Here is a 19,950-nt window from a genome sequence, read left to right on the forward strand (position 1 = left end):
CCAGACATAGCGTTTTCCTTGATGGCTAAAAAGCTCAATTCTAGTCTCAGCTGACCAGAGTACCTTCTTCCATATGTTTGGGGAGTCTCCCACATGCCTTTTGGCGAACACCAAACGTGTTTGCTTATTTTTGTCTTTAAGCAATGGCTTTTTTCTGGCCACTCTTCCGTAAAGCCCAGCTCTGTGGAGTGTACGGCTTAGTGGTCCTATGGACAGATACTCCAATCTCCGCTGTGGAGCGTTGCAGCTCCTTCAGGGTTATCTTTGGTCTCTTTGTTGCCTCTCTGATTAATGCCCTTCTTGCCTGGTCCGTGAGTTTTGGTGGGTTGCCCTCTCTTGGCAGGTTTGTTGTGGTGCCATATTCTTTCCATTTTTTAATAATGGATTTAATGGTGCTCCGTGGGATGTTAAAAGTTTCTGATATTTTTTTATAACCCAACCCTGATCTGTACTTCTCCACAACTTTGTCCCTGACCTGTTTGGAGAGCTCCTTGGTCTTCATGGTGCCGCTTGCTTGGTGGTGCCCCTTGCTTAGTGGTGTTGCAGACTCTGGGGCCTTTCAGAACAGGTGTATATATACTGAGATCATGTGACAGATCATGTGACCCTTAGATTGCACCCAGGTGGACTTTTTTTTCTTTTTCCGCAAGATCTTATTTAGGGGCTTCATAGCAAAGGGGGTGAATACATATGCACGCACCACTTTTCCATTATTTTATTTTTTTCACTTCACCAATTTGGACTATTACATGAAATCCAAATAAAAATCCATTTAAATTACAGGTTGTAATGCAACAAAATAGGAAAAAGGGGGATGAATACTTTTGCAAGGCACTGTATGCTTCAAGAATCAATGAGTATACAGTATATAATTAAAGTCCCAAAATTGATGTAGCAATCACAGGAAGACAAAATATTTGATTGTTTTCTATTTTTTCCCAATGTTTCAGCTCATTCTTCATTTGCCGATGATCGCATCCTCTCTTCACTGTCTCAAACGCTCTCAGAGAGGGTGGAAATTGACATTTATGAAGCACGCTCACATAGCCAGTCTATAGCCACATGTGCACCCAGAAATGAAAGGGACACTTTGATAGAGCAAGGTAATGCAGAGAAGGAGCGGGGGATGAGTTTGGACACGGTTAAGAAGGCAGTGGAAATGATGGATAGAAGGACAGAGGAATGGAGAGAGAACAACTATGAGGAGAGACTGCAACATCAGTTGGCTTATGATGTTTTACAGGTAGAGATTGTAGATGGAGAAGACATGTCCTCAACGTCATCGTTGACAGCAGACGAAGTCGGATGGACCTGCTGGACCCCCGAAGAGACAAAGGCGCTTATCTCTGTATGGTCAGATGAACAGATTCTTCATAAAATGGAGCAAAGTTATAGAAAAAAACATGTGTACAGAGAAATTTCTGAGTGTTTAAAGGAGCTTGGTGTCAAAAAGACGACAAAGCAGTGTCACAATAAGATGAAAGCCTTGAAGTGGAGATACAGAGAAACACTGAGGAACCCAAGTAGCCGACCGTGTCCATTCTTTTCTGAACTGCACACATTTCTTGCCGATATGCCTGAGTCCAAGGAAACTGGCAAGGTTTCAGATGGAGAAGTCATGTCTTCAGATCAGGATAAAGGGCCTTCTGTGGATGTCGAGTTAGTGCATCTAAATGAAGAAATGGTTTCTAGAAAAGTGAAAGACAAGACACTCACCGGAGATCGAACAGAAGTGAGAAAGAGGGATGAGGCTTTTTGCAGCCCTCAAAGTGACAGCAAGATGAAAATCCCCCCCAAAAAACGTTGTCGCAAACCGATGGTTGAAGACATGTCCTCAACAACATTGGCAGACGGTACACGGGCCTGGACCCTGGAGGGGACGAAAGCACTGATCTCCATATGGTCAAACAAACAGGTTCTTCAGATGATGGAGCAAAGTTACAGAAAAAAACATGCATACAGTGAAGTTTCAGAGCGGCTAAAGAACCTTGGCATCAAAAGGACGTGGAAGCAATGCCAATCAAAGATTAAGCACATGAAGCACAGCTACAGACAAGTACTGAGGAACCCAAGCAGTAGTGGCCGGGCAACCTGTCCATTCTTTTCTGAACTGCACAAATTTCTCGCCACCATGCCTGATATGCCTGAGTCCAATGAAACTGGCAAGGTTTCAGATGGAGAAGTCATGTCTTCAGATCAGGATGAAGGGCCTTCTGTGGATGTCGAGTTGGAGCATCTAAATGAGGAAATGGTTTCTAGAAAAGTGAAAGACAAGACACTCACCGGAGATCGAACAGAAGCGAGAAAGGGGGATGAAAGTATCAGCAGAAAGAAACAGGCGGTTGAAGATATGTCTGATTTGGAACTTCAGCCCGTAGTGCTGCTGACCCAACTTGACGACAACGGTTGTGTGACAGGTGAGGAAAACATTTTAATATATATATTTTTTAAACAATATATTTATGACATGTATGGAAGTTGTGTGTGTAGAATTAATTCCATGGTTTAAGTTAGGGGTATGGAAGTTCTATGTGTGTAGAAAACGTATTCTAAGGCTCAAGTTAGGGGTGAGTGACTGTATCCTCTGTATCCTTTAACAATGGTACTTCTCTCCTCTCAACACCAGGTGGTGCTCCTCGTCCTGTTTCCCATACCACAGGGCAGTCTTCTAAAATAAGCAAGCGAGCCAAAATATGCTCCTTATGTGGGAAGAGTTTTGTTGAAGCAAAAGATTTGACAACACACATGAGAACTCACACTGAGCAGAGCCCTCACCAGTGCACCCAGTGTGGGGAAGGCTTTGAACATCAGGACGACTTACAAAAACATCAGCAGAATGAGTGTGATGAGATGATGAACCAACAGGAGGCCAATGAACACCAGCATGGAAAGGACAGGATCTCAGGACAGTCCAGTAATGCAAGTAGTGATCCCAAAACATGCCATCTATGCCATAAGACTTTTGAATTTCAATATATGTTGAGAAGGCATCTTATTGTATTTCACAAAGGCAGAATACTTTTTAAGTGTCCTCTTTGTCTAAAGGGTTTTGCCTTCCTCAGTGCTTTGAAGAAACACCAGAGTAACAAAAGAGGTTGTCCTACAAGTGAAGCCGTCAAAAAAAGGAGGGAGCTATGGTCAAAAAACCCTTCTGCCCGCATACTTCCAGGACTTTCCTTAAATACAAATAATTCCAAAACATGCCCTGTATGCCATGCAACTTTTTCACAAACGTCTAGTTTGAAAAGCCACTATATTTACCATCATGACCCAGACAAAAGCCGCTTTAAGTGTCACCGATGTTTGAAGGCTTTTGTATCCCACAGTCAAATGAAGAGACACCAGCAGAGCAAAAGAGGTTGTCAGTTAGAGAGAGTTCACAAAAATAGGAGTAAGCCAGCATGGTCACTGGCTCCTCGGGAAAATAAAAATGAGATTCCTCAGCCTTCCAGTACAGCAACCCAGGAACCAACAACCTCTCAAGTTCCCACCACTACAGCACAGTCCTCTAATAAAAAGACTATTCCCAAAGCATGTCCTATATGCCATAAGACTTTTAAATTTGAAGCTACCATGGTAAGGCACATTGCTTCTCACCAAAAGGAAAGTCTCAACAAGTGCCCTGACATCTTGAAGTGCACCTTTTGTGAAGAGATCTTTTCTCAGGGCATGGACCTGAAGAGCCACTACAGTCGTACTCATCAATTTACGGGACCGTTCCCCTGCCCTTCTTGTCAGAAGACTTTTGTTTCATTAACTGAGCTGCGCTTACATCAGAGAAATGAGTCCACTCCTTACCAATGCTCTGTGTGCCAGCGATTATTCAGAACACAGTATACCCTGACTATTCACGAGCGAATTCACACAGGGGAGAAACCGTTCCTCTGCGCTGAGTGTGGGAAGGGTTTCCGGAGTGAAAAACTGCTGCAATCACACTCTAAGAGTCATGTTGAGGGAAAACCCCACTCTTGCTCCACTTGTGGGAAAAGGTTCCAGAGAAGAGAGCTATTGAAACAACACATGTTACATCACAAGGATGCTGCTTTCGTCTGCCCAGACTGTGGGAAGAAGTTTTTTCAGTTGGTATGGTTAAGAAGGCATATGTTAATGCACACTGGAGAGAGACCGTTCCTATGTGACCTCTGCGGGAAGGGTTTCAAATCTACAGCTGAATTGAGGATACACACTCGGACACACACTGGAGAACGGCCATTCAAGTGCCCAGAATGTGGCAAAGGTTGTAGGCAGAAGAGTGAGCTGCAGGAGCATCTGCGGAGGCACACAGGGGAGCGGCCGTATCCATGCACCGTGTGTGATAAATGCTTTTATGTCAGCAAAGATAGAAAACGACATATGCTCATCCATACTGGAGAGAAGCCATTCAAATGTCAAGTATGTGGCATGGCTTTCAACCGTAGAACACTTTTGAGGGTACACCAAAAAAACAAGTCATGTTTATATAGCCCCAGAAGTCCCCTACATTACACTCACCTACATTACACATCATTGTAATGTTGAGGATTTGGGATTCTTGATAAGTGTTGGGATTCGGAAAAGTACATATTACTCGTTATATTTGAGAAAAGTAATCTTGTTACGTTACATATTACTCGTTATAACTTTTTACGCCAGCCATTCAGCACCATGGAGCTCCACTAAAGGCCTACCTGTATCAAATGAGCGAAGCCCCACCGAGGCGCTATCCTAGGTGCTGAATCCTTCATTCACAATTGCCAATTGATAGCCTAATATTGTCACCCATCAGACTATTGTGATTTCAATCTGCTCTTTAGGCTACATCTATTATATGTGTGAAATTAGTTTCGATCGGCCATTAGTCAACTGTCAGGTGAAGGAAGGGCAGTGGGGGGAAAATACATCCTCCTAAAACTGCTTAGAACACAAACTCTTGTGATATCGAAATTCTAACAACGTCAGTGTGTTAAATAGACTTATTTAGGAAAAGTCACGGACTGAGGTGGTATGACTTTATTACAATGCATTTTGTGTTTTGGATTTGACATAGTTTGCATTCACGATCAGCAGTTTAATGCGCCGGTTATTTAAATTTTGATGTTGGCATTGAAGTCCTACTTGTTGTGACTTGATAGCCTGTATTTAGTGACACGTTTCGTAAAGCTGTTTGTTTATGGACAATAGGCCTAGGCGTATCGAAATATAATTTCGTTTTGATGAGACATTTATCAGACATTGCATTTATCATTTTGATTGTTTGTATGGACATTTCGTAATCACACTTTAAAATATTGTTTAGGCATATGCATCTTTGTTTATTATAAATGTGTAGGCCTATAGATTTCTCATTTTTCAAGCTTTTCTGGAACTTTGGCTACCAGCTTTGTGCCTTTTGTGCACGACTTCCAGATGCTACAGTATTTCAGGATTGATGTGTTTCTGGACGAAGAGAGCAATGCTTGCTGCCTGTGCAGAGTTTGCGTTTGACTAAAATGTTGTTCTCTTTCTTTTCGATTAACTCAAAAATAACGGGAGCATTTCCACGAGGAAAAGGTTAAGCAGGGTAACAACACAGGTGCCATGTTTTAAATGTTCGGCTTTACGATAGCCTAGGAAACGAGTTAGCCTAGCTGCAACATTAACTCGGTTAGGCTTTAAAAAATATATATATATTTAACACGCAGAGAGAGATGATTCTGAAAGTAAGACTCGTTACTTGAAAAAGTAACAAACAATATTACAATATTTGAAGACCGTAACTCGTTATATTACGCTGTTACTCATAAGTTACCCCCAACACTGGCCTTAAAGAGCATTAGCTTGATCTTTTTATAGCATTAATGTTCCGTGTCTTTATTTAAGGCAGTATTATAATTTTCCCAAGATAAATCACTCTGTGCCAGGTGTTGAAAGGGTTTCCTGACTGTGACAAAACTGGACCTGTTCCTTTATGCCACCCTCTGTAAGATGTACATACCATCAAAGAATAATAAGAAGCTAAGAAAAATAATTTGGTTATTGTAACAAAATAAAAAAAATGAATGGGTGATGTGTGTGACTCTGTGGCATCACAGTTAATTTTAAATTGGTTTTGGCTGTGTTCCAGGACACCTGCATTGTACAGATTCAGATTTAACTCATTGATTGGGTTCATGTAAAGTAACACAACTTATTGGATAATGTTAAACCACCTCTGCATTCCTTTTTTGGGTACCTAAATAAAAATGTAATAAAGGATTATGCTTCTTGTTATTGGGAGGTGGGGGAATATGATTAAATGGTTTATAAGCATAGCCTATATAAGCATAGAGCAAACAGCTATTATAAGCAAGGCTAAGGAGAAATTCAAACTACAGTAGGGTCTGAAATTACTGACACCCTTGATAAAGATGAGCAAAAATGACTATAAAATATATAATTGAAATACTGAGCTATAGTGTATGTAAAAATAATAATAATAAAAAGTCAAGGGAAATTCTATTTTATACTAATACAATTGCTCAGATGAAGAGATTTAGTTGAACAAGTATTATTTATTTTGTCAAAAAGGTAGGGGTCTAAATGATTGACACCCCTGTTTTCAATACCTTTCAATGCCTTACCTTCAACCAGATCCTTGATATCCCTCTTCTCTGCGTTTATGGACCGCCCTCTTCAATTCAAACCATAGGTTTTTAATGGGTTTCAAGTCCGATGACTGAGATGGCCATTGCAAAATGGCATTATACTTGGAAAGATGGTGTAACCTGTGGACATTGGAGGATTGAAGAAGGAATGATGGATTGGCTGCTGTGGGTGAAAGAGAAAATTAGGAATATATAGTGCCTTCGGAAAGTATTCAGACCCTATCACTTTTTCCACATTTTGTTACGTTACAGCCTTATTCTAAAATGTAATCGATTATTTTTTTCCCCTCATCAATCTACACACAATACCCCATAATAACAAAGCAAAACCAGGTTTGTAGACTAATTTATTCAACAAAATAAGCTGAAAGAATACATTTCCATAAGTATTCAGACCCTTTACTAAGTACTTTGTTGAAGCACCTTTTGGCAGCGATTACAGCATCGAGTCTTCTTGCGTATGATGCTACAAGCTTGGCACGCCTGTATTTGTGGAGTTTCCCATTCTTCTCTGCAGATCCTCTCAAGCGCTGTCAGGTTAGCTGGGGGGCGTTGCTGCACAGATATTTCAGGTCTCTCCAGAGATGTTAGATCGGGTTCAAGTCCGGGCTCTGGCTGGGCCACTCAAGGACATTCAGAGACTTGTCCCGAAGCCACTCCTGCGTTGTCTTGGCTGTGTGTTTAGGGCCGTTGTCCTGTTGGAAGGTGAACCTTCACCCCAGTCTGAGGTCCTGAGCGCTCTGGAGCAGGTTTTCATCAAGGATCTCTCTGTACTTTGCTCCATTCATCTTTGCCTCGATCCTGACTACTCTCCCAGTCCCTGCCACTTAAAAACACCCCCACAGCATAATGCTGCCACCACCATGCTTCACCGTAGGGATGGTGCCAGGTTTCCTCCAGACTTGACGATTGGCATTCAGGCCAAAGAGTTCAATCTTGGTGTCATCAAACCAGAGAATCTTGTTTCTCATGGTCTGAGAGTCTTTCGGTGCCTTTTGGCAAACTCCAAGCGAGCTGTCATGTGCCTTTTACTGAGAAGTGGCTTCCATCTGGCCACTATCATAAAGACCTGATTGGTGGAGTGCTGCAGAGATGGTTGTCCTTCTGGAACGTTCTCCCATCTCGACAGAGGCACTCTGGAGCTCTGTCAGAGTGACCATTGGGTTCTTGGTCACCTCCCTGACCAAGGCCTTTCTCCCCCAATTGCTGAGTTTGGCCGGGCGGCCAGCTCTAGGAAGAGTCTTGGTGGTTCCAAACTTATTCCATTGAAGAATTATGGAGGCCACTGTGTTCTTGGGGACCTTCAATGCTGCAGAAATGTTTTGGTATCCTTCCCCAGATCTGTGCCTCGACACAATCCTGTCCCGGAGCTCTACGGACAATTCCTTCGACCTCATGGCTTGGTTCTTGCTCTGACATGCACTGTCAACGGTGGGACTTTATATAGACAGGTGTGTGCCTTCACAAATCATGTCCAATCAATTTAATTTGGGATGATCAATGGAAACAGGTTCCACCTGAGCTAAATTTTGAGTCTCATAGCAAAGGGTCTGAATACTTATGTAAATAAGGTATTTCTGTTTTGTATCTTTTATAAATTTGCAACAATTTATAAAAACCTGTTTTCGCTTTGTCGCTATGGGGTATTGTGTGTAGATTGAGGAACAAAATCAATTTAATCAATTTTAGAATAAGACTGTAACGTATCAAAATGCGGAAAAAGTCAAGGGGTGTGAATACTTTCTGGATGCACTGTAAGTAAAAGCAGGAAATACATCACCTATGCCTTTACTGCCATTCATTCCAATTAGACTGGTTTTGGATTTCTCCCTGACCAAGATGGCTGCCATTTTGGCCCCGTTATGGAACTTTGAGGATTCATGACATACCCCTTCTAGTAATATAATGGAATCTCTATGGATAGAACCCACAATCTTATCTGCTTATTTGTGGGATTAGATGTGTGCCCCCCTTCCCCCCTTAATATATTAGAGAAGTCCATACAGTCCTTAAATGTTATAAGCCCTGTGTGATATCACATAAATTGGCCCTTGAAGGGAAAACACACAAATGGGGGGTGAAGAGAGACAAAAAGAGTTGGTGAGAGCGCCTAGAGTAGATACTTTATTGTCCATTTTACAACAGAAGTTGAATGATTTGCTGTCACAATACCCAACCTTACACACACACACACACACCCACAAGGTCCGGAGCGGCACCGCGTCAGTCACAGAGCAGCGCCGCCAGAGCAATTGTAGGGGTTAAGTGCCTTGCTCAAGGACACAACGGCAGAGAACGACCGTGAGGAAAGAAGAGGGAGAGGCACTCCGCCAATGTCTACACATGCATGGTGGTTTTCAGATGGAAGGCATTGGTAAGAAGAGAGGTGAGTAAAGGGAAGGCAGGATTCACACTCGTGGATTTGGCTCCATTTCAGTATCTTGTCTTGCGCTTGTTGTCTGTCCCTGAAGAGACCAGGTCAGTAATAGAAATACACTGCAAGGGAGAAGATGAGAAAGAAACCATGTAAATATCACAGAGTAAACGGTTGTTTCCTACTTTGGACATCAGACTACTACAGTTTACAGCAATACAAAAATAAATGTGCATGTGTTTCACAATTTAACAAAACTCAAGTGAAGCAGACTTCGTCTGTAAGTGAAAATGTATACTGAACAAAAAAATCTAACGCAACTTGAAACAATTTTAACGATTTTACTGAGTTAGAGATCATATAAGAAAATCAGTCAATTGAAATAAATAAATTAGGCCCTAATCTATGGATTTTGCGTGACTGGGCAGGGGCCCACCCACTAGGGAGCCCAGCCAATCAGAATGAGTTTTTCCCCACAAAAGGGCTTTATTACAGACAGAAATATTCCTCAGTTTCATCAGCTGTCCAGGTGGCTGGTCTCAGACAATCCCACAGGTGAAGAAGCTGAATGTGGAGGTCCTGGGCTGGCGTGGTTACACATGGTCTGAGGTTGTGAGGCCGGTTGGACGTCCTGCCAAATTCTCTAAAATGACGGAGGCGGCTTATGGTAGAGACATGAACATTAAATTCTCTGGCATCAGCTCTGGTGGACATTCCTGCAGTCAGCATGGCAATGCACGCTCCCTCAACTTGAGACATCAGTAGCGTTGTGTTGTGTGACAAAACTGCACATTTGAGTGGCCTGTTACACAGATGCACCTGTGTAATGATCATGCTGTTTAATCAGCTTCTTGATATGCCACACATGTCAGGTGGATGGATTATCTTGGCAATGGAGAACTGCTCACTAACAGGGATGTGAACAAATTAGTGCACAAAATTTGAGAGAAATAAGCTTTTTGTGTGTATGGAACATTTCTGGGAGCTTTTATTTCAACTCGTGAAACATGGGACCATCACTTTACATGTTGCGTTTTATATTTTTGTTCAGTATAGATATATATGGTACTTACTGAAGACAACTCCAACACATATGACTCCTATGATTGCCATTATGATCATCATCTGAAAAAAACAAAAAACGATATAAAACCTTCAAATAAAACACTTCTATATTGTCTCTAACACATTTGATTATGTATTATTTTGAATCTAAAATCCATTCAATGTTACTCTCTCATCATGATAGCTGTAACCTTGCTCTTTGCATATACACTACATGACCAAAAGTATGTGGAAACCTGCTCGTCGAACACAAAACCATGGGCATTAATATGGAGTTGGTCCACCCTTTGCTGCTATAACAGCCTCCACTCTTCTGGGAAGGTTTTCCACTAGATGCTGGAACATTGCTGCGGGGACTTGCTTCCATTCAGCCACAAGAGCATTAGTGATGTTGGGCACTGATGTTGGGCGATTAGGCCTGGCTCGCAGTTGGCGTTCCAATTCATCCCAAAGGTGTTCACACCGATCTCGATAAACCATTTCTGTATTCATCTCGCGTTTCTGTATGGACCAAACTGTAGCCACAAAGTTGGAAGCACAGAATTGTCTAGAATGTAATTGTATGCCGTAGCGTTAAGATTTCCCTTCACTGGAACTAAGGGGCCAAGCCCGAACCATGAAAAACAGCCCCAGACCATTATTCTTTACAGTTGGTACTATGCATTGGGGCAGGTAGCGTTCTCCTGGCATCTGCCAAACCCAGATTCGTCCGTCGGACGATTTTTACGCTCTATGCGCTTCAGCAATCAGCGGTCCCGTTCTGTGAGCTTGTGTGGCCTACTACTTCACGGCTGAGCCGTTGTTGCTCCTAGACATTTCCACTTCACAATAACAGCACTTACAGTTAACCGGGCAGCTCTAGCAGGGCAGAAATTTGACAAACTGACTTGTTGGAAAGGTGCCATCCTATGATGGTGCCACATTGAAAGTCACTGAGCTCTTCAGTAAGGCCATTCTACTGCCAATGTTTGTCTATGGAGATTGCATGGCTGTGTGCTCAATTTTATACACTTGTCAGCAATGGGTGTGGCTAAAATAGCCAAATCCACTAATTTGAAGGGGTGTCCACATACTTTTGTATATATAGTGTATATTGCTTGCTGTTGCTTCTCTCTCATCGTTATTTACAATGTACAGTAGATCAGCTACTGATCATAAACAGAGGCCAGGATTCAATCCAAGAGCAGCGCACTGGAAAGCCGACAATGCGCCTTTTTAAAGGCAATTTCCCCAATACTCGCACCCGGAAATGCATGCACATGTTGGTTTAAGCATAAATTACCTTTAAAAGTCTGATCTATAATGGACCTTGGATTGAATCCCAGCCATAGTATAAATAAATAACACTATGATACTGCTGCAGCACGTCACGTGTGGATTATATGCCAAGAGGGCATAAGCATGACTATCACACTACTTGCAAGCCAATCATCAAATCACATTTATTTCTAAAGACCTTTTTACATCAGCAATGACCTAAAAAGGTACACCTGTGTGATGTGGTTTATGCCTGTATGGCAAATAATTATTTGATTTCAGAGAGAGGTTAGCCGTGATGAATATTATATTAGAGACGGTTATGTAGAGCATAAAAGAGGAAAAAAATACAAAATCAACCGGATGACTGAGATTAGGAGAGCAACAAGAGGATCGTGAGCGAGAGAGTATGAGTGAGGAAGGGAGGAATAGAGGAAGCATTAGAGGGAGAGAGATGAGCTGTAGGGGTTACATCACGAGTCGAGCCACAGCTGAGTTTAATCCTGCATCACACTGTAATCCAGATTGGGATTTCTAACCACTCCCCCTCCTCAACGGACACACGTGATTGGACGGGCGACGGGATAGCCATCTGTGCTCAAAAGCAGAGGAGGGAGGGGGAGGGGGGGTTGGTTGAGGGTTTATAAATTCATGCTGTGAGAAAGATGGATTGAAGGATAGATGATAGAAGGATCTACATTTTGTATATAGTAAGGGCTCTATTCAATCCGTATTGCAGAAGTTCAACGTTACAGCGTAATTAAAATTTAAAGGCAATGTTCCCGTGTTAGCGGCTACATTCACGATAAGAAACATTGCCTATGTCGCCTCAACTGGAAATTACCTTTACATTTATATTGTGCAATCTGCAACCTAAGTGAGGTCACAGGAGAAAGGAGCAAACAAAGGGCTAAGATGGTAGTTGTAGGGACAAAGAGTCACAAGGACTGGCAGGATTTGCACTTTTGGGAATATTCTGTTGGTTCCATATTCTGCTGGTTCCAGGTAAACTCAGTCAAGCACAGCTAAAGTGAAGGATTTCAAATACTATATGAACCCAGGTCTGATATGTTGGAGAGAGAGTTTTCTTCTCTGTATAGGGACATAATTTGTATAAAATGTCTGAGCACTGTGGAAATACCCCAATACCTTATCATGATATACAGTTAGTTTGTGACTGCAATGGTATGGTAGCCTGCACCTAAGCATAACACCGCAAACTCGCTTTATAATTAAAGAGTGACCTATGTGAAGGTTATATTAAAAATTATGTGTGAAGAGTTGCCTGAGACCTGAAGACTTGCAACCTACTGAACTAATGCCTAGGCTTTAACTCAAAGGGCTAACACAGACCTGTGGCATGTAGGAGAACCGGGTTTGAACCCAGTCGGTCACATACATACACACACAAACACGAACCTTGAGGTTTTTCCACCAGTACTTGTTCTTCAGCTTGGCAGCACTACTCTCAAACTGTGAGGCCCCGGCTTGCAGCGCATCGGCCCTGTCATCCAGCTCCGACAGTCTCTGATCCCTCTCTAACACCTTGTCCACGTTCACACGCATGATGTCCACTACCTATAGGGGACGGAAGTGGAAAGCAGAGGACAGTCAGCATCATGCTAATTTTGCCTTACCAGACCCCAACACTGTATTCTTGTTGATGAAGAAACTTCCAGGTAACTGCCAAAATAAAGGAAACACCAACATAAAGTGTCTTAATAAGGTGTTGGGCCACCACGAGCCAGAACAGCTTCAATGCACCTTGGCATAGATTCTACAAGTGTCTGGAACTCTATTGGAGGGATGTGACACCATTCTTCCACGAGAAACTCCATAGTTTGGTGTTTTGTTGATGGTGGTGGAAAACACTATCTCAGGCACCACTCCAGAATCTCCCATAAGTGTTCAATTGAGTTGAGATCTTGTCTGAGACGGCCATGGCATATGGTTTACATCGTTTTCATGCTCATCAAACCATTCAGTGACCACTCGTGCCCTATGGGGGCATAGCCATGGTAGCCAAAATAATAGCCTACCCAACATTTTTTATACATGAGCCTAAGCACGATGGGATGTTAATTGCTTAATTAACTCAGGAACCACACCTTTGTAGAAGCACCTTCTTTCAATATGCTTTGTATCCCTCATTTACTCATGTGTTTCCATTATTTTGTCAGTTACCTGTAGAACGTCTGCAGTGGAGGCTAGCATTGCCCCTAATGGTCGGGAAATCAATTCTGACTGAGTAGAAGTCATGTGAACTTTTAACTGCCAATGTCACTGATGTACGGTAGATGGTAAGAACAGGATATAGTTGGAATTACCCAATGATCAGGTAATCAATCATGTCTGATCAGAATGGATGTTTGGAATCTCCATTGTAAATATCAATGTCACTGAGAGTTGAGGACAGAGTCCGCATTAGTTACCCAATGGTCAAGGGATCAATTGACTGAGTAGAAGTGATGTGAGCCTCCACTACAACTGTTGAGGTGGTGAGGATAGTCAGCATTGCTCAAGGAGTGAGTTATTTCAAAAGTAGTGCACGAACATTCAAAAAAACGTCCACAGGTGCAGGGTCCAAATAATGCCATTGGAAAAAGAAGAATACCCGCACAGCACACAATGGTTGAATGCTACGGTATTTCAATAGCAACGTTTTTACCTCTATGGGACCTCTCCATCCTCATTATGAGTGATTAGAACAGATGTGTAAACCTCCACTTTAAATGTTGATATGACTCACACAGAGGCCAGAGAATACATCCGGTTGTCTCTCTCTGTGATCAATGTTTAGGCCCCTGTAACCTCTCACTGACTCATCTCTCTTTTCTTAAATCATTCCTCCTTTTATTGACCACTCATCCTTCAATCACTTCCTGCCTCCCATCACCTTGCTCATCATCTCCACTTAGGACCCCATCCTCCCATCATACTTTACTTAGATTTTCAACAATAAAGAGAGTATCCTTACCACTTCATTCTTTCATCGCTACTTTCCCCTGGCTTTATCCTTTCATCCTTCCCTCTATTCATACCCTTCATTATCGTTCTATCCCACCTTCCACCCAGGCTTTATAATAGTTTACTTCACATATAACCCTTCTGTACATTCCTGACAAATAAAGGTTGTTTACATGATCGCCCAAATAAATGAATCGCACTGACATATTAAAAGAACAACACTTTAAAAATTGTACTCTTCTCTGAATCTTACCTCATCCACCTGTGCCTGTGTCTGCTGTAGTCGTCGGTTACTGGTGAGGTTGGGTGCTGGGGCCGAAGGCCCCCCCTCTCCCTCAGGGGCTCCTGGGGTTCCTGCGTCTGGGGTCGACCTGCGGAGAAAGAGAGAGAGGCATTAAGTTACTGACAACAACAACAACTGACAAAAACCCACCAAAACTGATATGACTATGGCACATTGGAACAGCAAAAGGAATTATGTTTTTTTTTGTATGTATTATTTGTGTACCTGTTTGACATTTTACTGCATTGTTAGGAGCTAATAACATAAGCATTTTGCTGCACCTGCATATAATTTTATTTTGATTTGATCTGATCTTGCTAAGCCATATAGTAAGTGGGCTATACTAGCATTGGCTCTAAGTGAAGAATAACTGAAGTGGGCCTCTTCAAACACTAACTATTAATAAGCAGTTTTTGTCAGTTGTTGTTGTATATCGGCTATGGTATAAAATATGATATGATGTTTAAACTACAAAAGCAAATCATAGGCCTGTTCTCTCATCATGTCTGAGCAAACCCTGACCAAACAACCACTCTGGTTTGATTTGGTACAGAGCTTGTAATAGACAGGCTGGATTTCCACTTGCAAAATGGAGAGAGATTAGCGGGAAAAGCCATGGAGGCTGCTCTTAACAAAGATGGATGCATTTTGTTCCAGATAAACAAGCCAGGAAAAGTGCTGTAGGCTAGTGATTGAGTAGACAACAAGAAATAACGATCAAAATTATATATTTTTTAAACACTACAACACCTAGCTTCATAAAAGCCAATATGAAGATGAGCACAATGATGAATATTGACTGAGTCATTGTGAATGAGTCATTCTACTGTTTATATGGTGAGACTGACAATATATTGAGAGACATGTAGCCTAACATTCTTTTGTAATAGGCCTACTTTCTGTGATATATTTGACCTTTGGGCAGACTATTGTAATACTAAAATAAATATATACGAGCAACTATTTCAATAGAGTTTTAGCTTAGCAGGAACCCAACCCATAATTGCATTTAGTTGACATCACCAAAACAAAACACTTGCTCTAACATCCTAAAATCATTATTTAAAACGCTGTAGGCTATATCTCGATCAGACACTATTTTAGAAATACATCGTATACATTTAGCTGAATTAAAAAACAGAATACAATTCAGTTTACTCACATGTCGATGGTTGCTGCTTTATAATAAATAATCCGCTTTCAAAGGAGAGAGGTGAGAGAGGGCTCGCGCAGTGAGAGAGAGAGGGAGAGGGAGAGAGAGAGAGAGAGAGAGAGAGAGAGAGAGACTATAGCTATGTTTGTGAAAGTAGTACTATAAACAGACAAGGGAACGATTGGTTCAATACTCCGTAGGAATCCAGCCGTCTTTTGTCACGTTGCTCCAATTTATTCCAAACTCTCTACTGAAACAACTGCAAGCCGCCGCCTGTTGAAAATGTCGATGAGCCTTTGGCGCACGACTCGCAGTCGGCAGGCATGCAGAGAGATGGCAGCAGGTTACCTGTATGTGACCGTCCCAATCGATGGTTGTAAAAAAAAGTTTTGGAGCGATATAGTCGACTATTGAAAAATATAGCCAATGGAAATGGAAGTGATCACTTGCTTGTCGCCACGAGAAACGTGCGCTTTCTTAGAATTTATCATTCCATCAGAAAAACTACAGCTGCTCTGACTTGCTTTTGTGAACCTCTAGGTAGAGCCTACTGCTTTGTTTCGTTTTTCTCAGAACAATGACGCTTGAAAGTAAACCATGTTAGCTTCTAAGAGTAAATCCACTGCAAAACAGAAATGGAGCTAGCTCAATATAAAGTGTTTGTGTGTGTCTGTGTGTGCGTGTATGAACGTGAGTGCGTCTGTGTGCGTGTTCTGGCTGCTTCGGGATTATGCATAAACAAGAAATCCAGTTTAGGCAGCAGATCATGATGAAGTTGAGGTCAGCTGCAGTGGTCACGTAGCAGAAAGGCTCTCCAGCAATGCTTTCATCTGAGTCCTCAATGACTTCAAAGTTGAGTCATTCGTTTCTTGCTTGGCTTTTAGGAAAGTCTAAATGGAAAGCGAATTAAATAATAATTAGGGAGTATGCGCCTGTTGGGGAAACATGCTTTAATAGAAATTAATACAAACAAACAAACTCCAGGGACTACAGTCTCCTTCAAGATATTTTATTCTGTACACCACTTCCATTAATACATTGATAGATTGTTTCCCTTTCTTTCCAAAAACCTAGAGGTTGTTCAGTTACACAGATACAGTGTATATACAGTCGCAGATCAAATATATTGGTCTCAAAGTCTTTGTTTGCAACCCCTTACTCATTATATTGTTCCTTTACAATGCTGCTGTTTGACAAATTCATATTGGAAAATCACCTGCATTTCAATCATGTAGAGACTGGAAATGTAATGTTTAACTCTTTGACCACATATAATCGTATTATTTCACAGCTGTTACTAATATTCATATTTCAACAGATATATTTAATTTACATTTAGATTTTTTCAAAAGTTTACTTGCTGAGCTTACATTTACATTTACACTCCTTCTGTACACAGTTGCATGAAGAGGTATGGTAGTCAATTGATCGCTATGGTGATACAAGTCTTAAGACTGCTTTTGCTGTGATGTTTGCTTCTGTACATTCTTCTGTGTTTACTGTTTTGAGGTAAAGATAAGAGAAATTACTAGGCAGACATTCATGTTTTATAATATGAAAGATATGTTTTGAATCCCCAGAGAGGTGAACAAGTAAACTCTGAAACAATTCCAGCAATTGTTATAGACAGACATACACTACATGGCCAAAAGTGCAGTATGTGGACATCTTTGTTTATTATCATAATGTGTAGGCCTATAGATTTCTCATTTTTCACGCATTTCTGGAACTTTGGCTACGAGCTTTGTGCCTTTTGTGCATGACTTCCAGATGCTACACTACATGACCAAAAGTATGTGGACACCTGCTCGTCGAGCATCTCATTCCAAAATCATGGGCATTAATATGGAGTTGGTCCCCCCTTTGCTGCTATAACAGCCTCCACTCTTCTGGGAAGGCTTTCCACTAGATGTTGGAATATTGCTGCAGGGACATGCTTTCATTCAGCCACAAGAGCATTAGTGAGATCGGGCACTGATGTTGGGCAATTAGGCCTGGCTCGCAGTCGGCATTAAACTTCATCCCAAAGGTGTTTGATGGGGTTGAGGTCAGGGCTCTGTGCAGGCCAGTCAAGTTCTTCCACACCGATCTCGACAAACCATTTCTGTATAGACCTCGCTTTGTGCACGGGGGCATTGTCATGCTGAAACAGGAAAGGACCTTCCCCAAACTGCTGCCACAAAGTTGGAATGTCATTGTATGCTGTAGCGTTAAGATTTCCCTTCACTGGAACTAAGGGACCTAGCCCGAACCATGAAAAACAGCCCCAGACCATTATTCCTCCTCCACCAAACTTTACAGTTGGCACTGCATTCAGGCAGGTAGCGTTCTCCTGGCATCCGCCAGACCCAGATTCATCCGTCGGACTGCCAGATGGTGAAGCGTGATTCATCACTCCAGAGAATGCGTTTCCACTGCTCCTGAGTCCAATGGTGGCGCGCTTTACCCCACTTCAGCCGACGCTTGGCATTGCGCATGGTGATCTTAGGCTTGTGTGTGGCTGGTCGGCCATGGAAACCCATTTCATGAAGATCCCGACTAACAAATCTTGTGCAGAAGTTGTTTCCAGAGGCAGTTTGGAACTCGGTAGTGAGTGTTGCAACCGGGGACAGACGATTTTTACGGCTGAGCCGGTGTTGATCCTAGACGTTTCCACTTCACAATAACAGCACTTACAGTTGACCGGGGCAGCTCTAGCAGGGCAGAAATGTGACGAACTGACTTGTTGGAAAGGTGGCATCCTATGACGGTGCCATGTTGAAAGTCACTGAGCTCTTCAGTATGGGCCAGTCTACTGCCAATGTATGTCCCCCCAATTTTTTTTTTAAGGGGGTGGTTGTCCACTGGCTATCCTAAGTTGAATGCACCAATTTGTAAGTCGCTCTGGATAAGAGTGTCTGCTAAATGACTTAAATGTAAATGTAAAAATGGAGATTGCATGGCTGTGTGCTTGATTTTATACATCTGTCAGCAACGGGTGTGGCTGAAATAGCAGAATCCACTAATTTGAAGGGGTGTCCACATACGTTTGTATATATAGTGTATATATGGTCTAGCCCACTGCTAAGGCACTCCCAAGAGTCAATGTGGATGTTTGTGATACACAGACAAATCTTCATATTGCCAGAAAAAGTATATAACCCATTAATTTGATTCTGTGCAAAACCGTGTATCTCAGAAACACACAATGTGTCATTTCAAACCCTGGACAAAATAATATCTACAGACAGAGGTAGCCTACATACATGCACACCAACATGTATACTAGCTTTTTGTGTATCCATAAGAACACCCAAAGACACTCTCAATACAATGGACACCTTTTCAGTCGTACTGTCTGAAATCTCTCTCTGAAATCTCTTACATGCCTTCTTGGTTTCTCTTACATGGCTTCGTCTTCACAGTGTACATTTACATGTTATTTACATTCAGTAGGGTAACAGCTAGTAAATGTGTTATATTTTAGCATTTATACAGCGTTACAATTACTGTTGAATATAGATCATTTTGTGCAACTTTATATGTGGAGATTTACAAACGGCACAATGTTGGGGGAAACGTTTTTACAATACGCTTTCTGACATCAATAAACAAAGTAGCGGCTCGATTCAATCCATAGCGCAGAAGATCTGTGTTGTGGTGTGGTTGAAATGTAAAGGTAATTTCCAATTGAGCCGACATATGCAGTGTTTACCGTGAATGCAGTCTCCGCGAATGCAGAAACATTGCCTTTAAATGTTAATCGCGCTATAACGCTGATCTTCTGTGCTACTGATTGAATCGAGCCCTAGATATGATTGTTGTTTACATTTTCTCCAACTGTAAACATTGAGCATGTTCAAGTGCAATGAAACTGTGCTACAACCACAGAACCACAGACAAAACCACAGATCTCACAAAACAAATGATTAAACACACTAGGTGGTCTGCCCGTGTTTAGATAATGAAGGTCTCATGCTACATAAAACTTGTCACAGTTTGAGTGCCCTTGATCGAGCTCCTAAAGCAGTTATTCACCTGCTAGCAGTATGTTTTATTGTCCTGAACAGGACCAATATCTACTGTACTTGTCCCTTTGTCCAAGGCCTTTAAACTCATACCTCTTGGCTCTCCATTTTGAAAAAGTGCACCAAAACGGCAGTCTGATTCACCGTTGGTTAATCAGAGAGCTTTTTTTCATTGTATTTGAAGTCAAAATGAAGTCACTGCTAGCTGATGATGTATACACTAGCATTGAGTGTGTGCTTTT

General features: G+C 41.9%; 1 protein-coding gene across 1 annotated transcript; it reads right to left on the reverse strand.

The window, feature by feature from the left end:
- Window positions 1–2,593: 2,593 nt before the first annotated feature.
- Window positions 2,594–18,178, reverse strand: LOC311106937 (vesicle-associated membrane protein 2-like; the record flags this gene model as incomplete). The annotated part of the gene is made up of 6 exons (XM_084149338.1): window positions 2,594–2,668; window positions 2,758–2,816; window positions 10,050–10,101; window positions 12,718–12,876; window positions 14,519–14,636; window positions 18,153–18,178. 6 exons carry the CDS (start codon window positions 18,176–18,178, stop codon window positions 2,594–2,596), a joined length of 489 nt encoding a protein of 162 aa, XP_084005464.1.
- Window positions 18,179–19,950: the final 1,772 nt, after the last annotated feature.

Source organism: Coregonus lavaretus (assembly GCF_964263955.1).
Source record: "Coregonus lavaretus genome assembly, chromosome: 3".
Lineage (NCBI taxonomy): Eukaryota > Metazoa > Chordata > Actinopteri > Salmoniformes > Salmonidae > Coregonus > Coregonus lavaretus.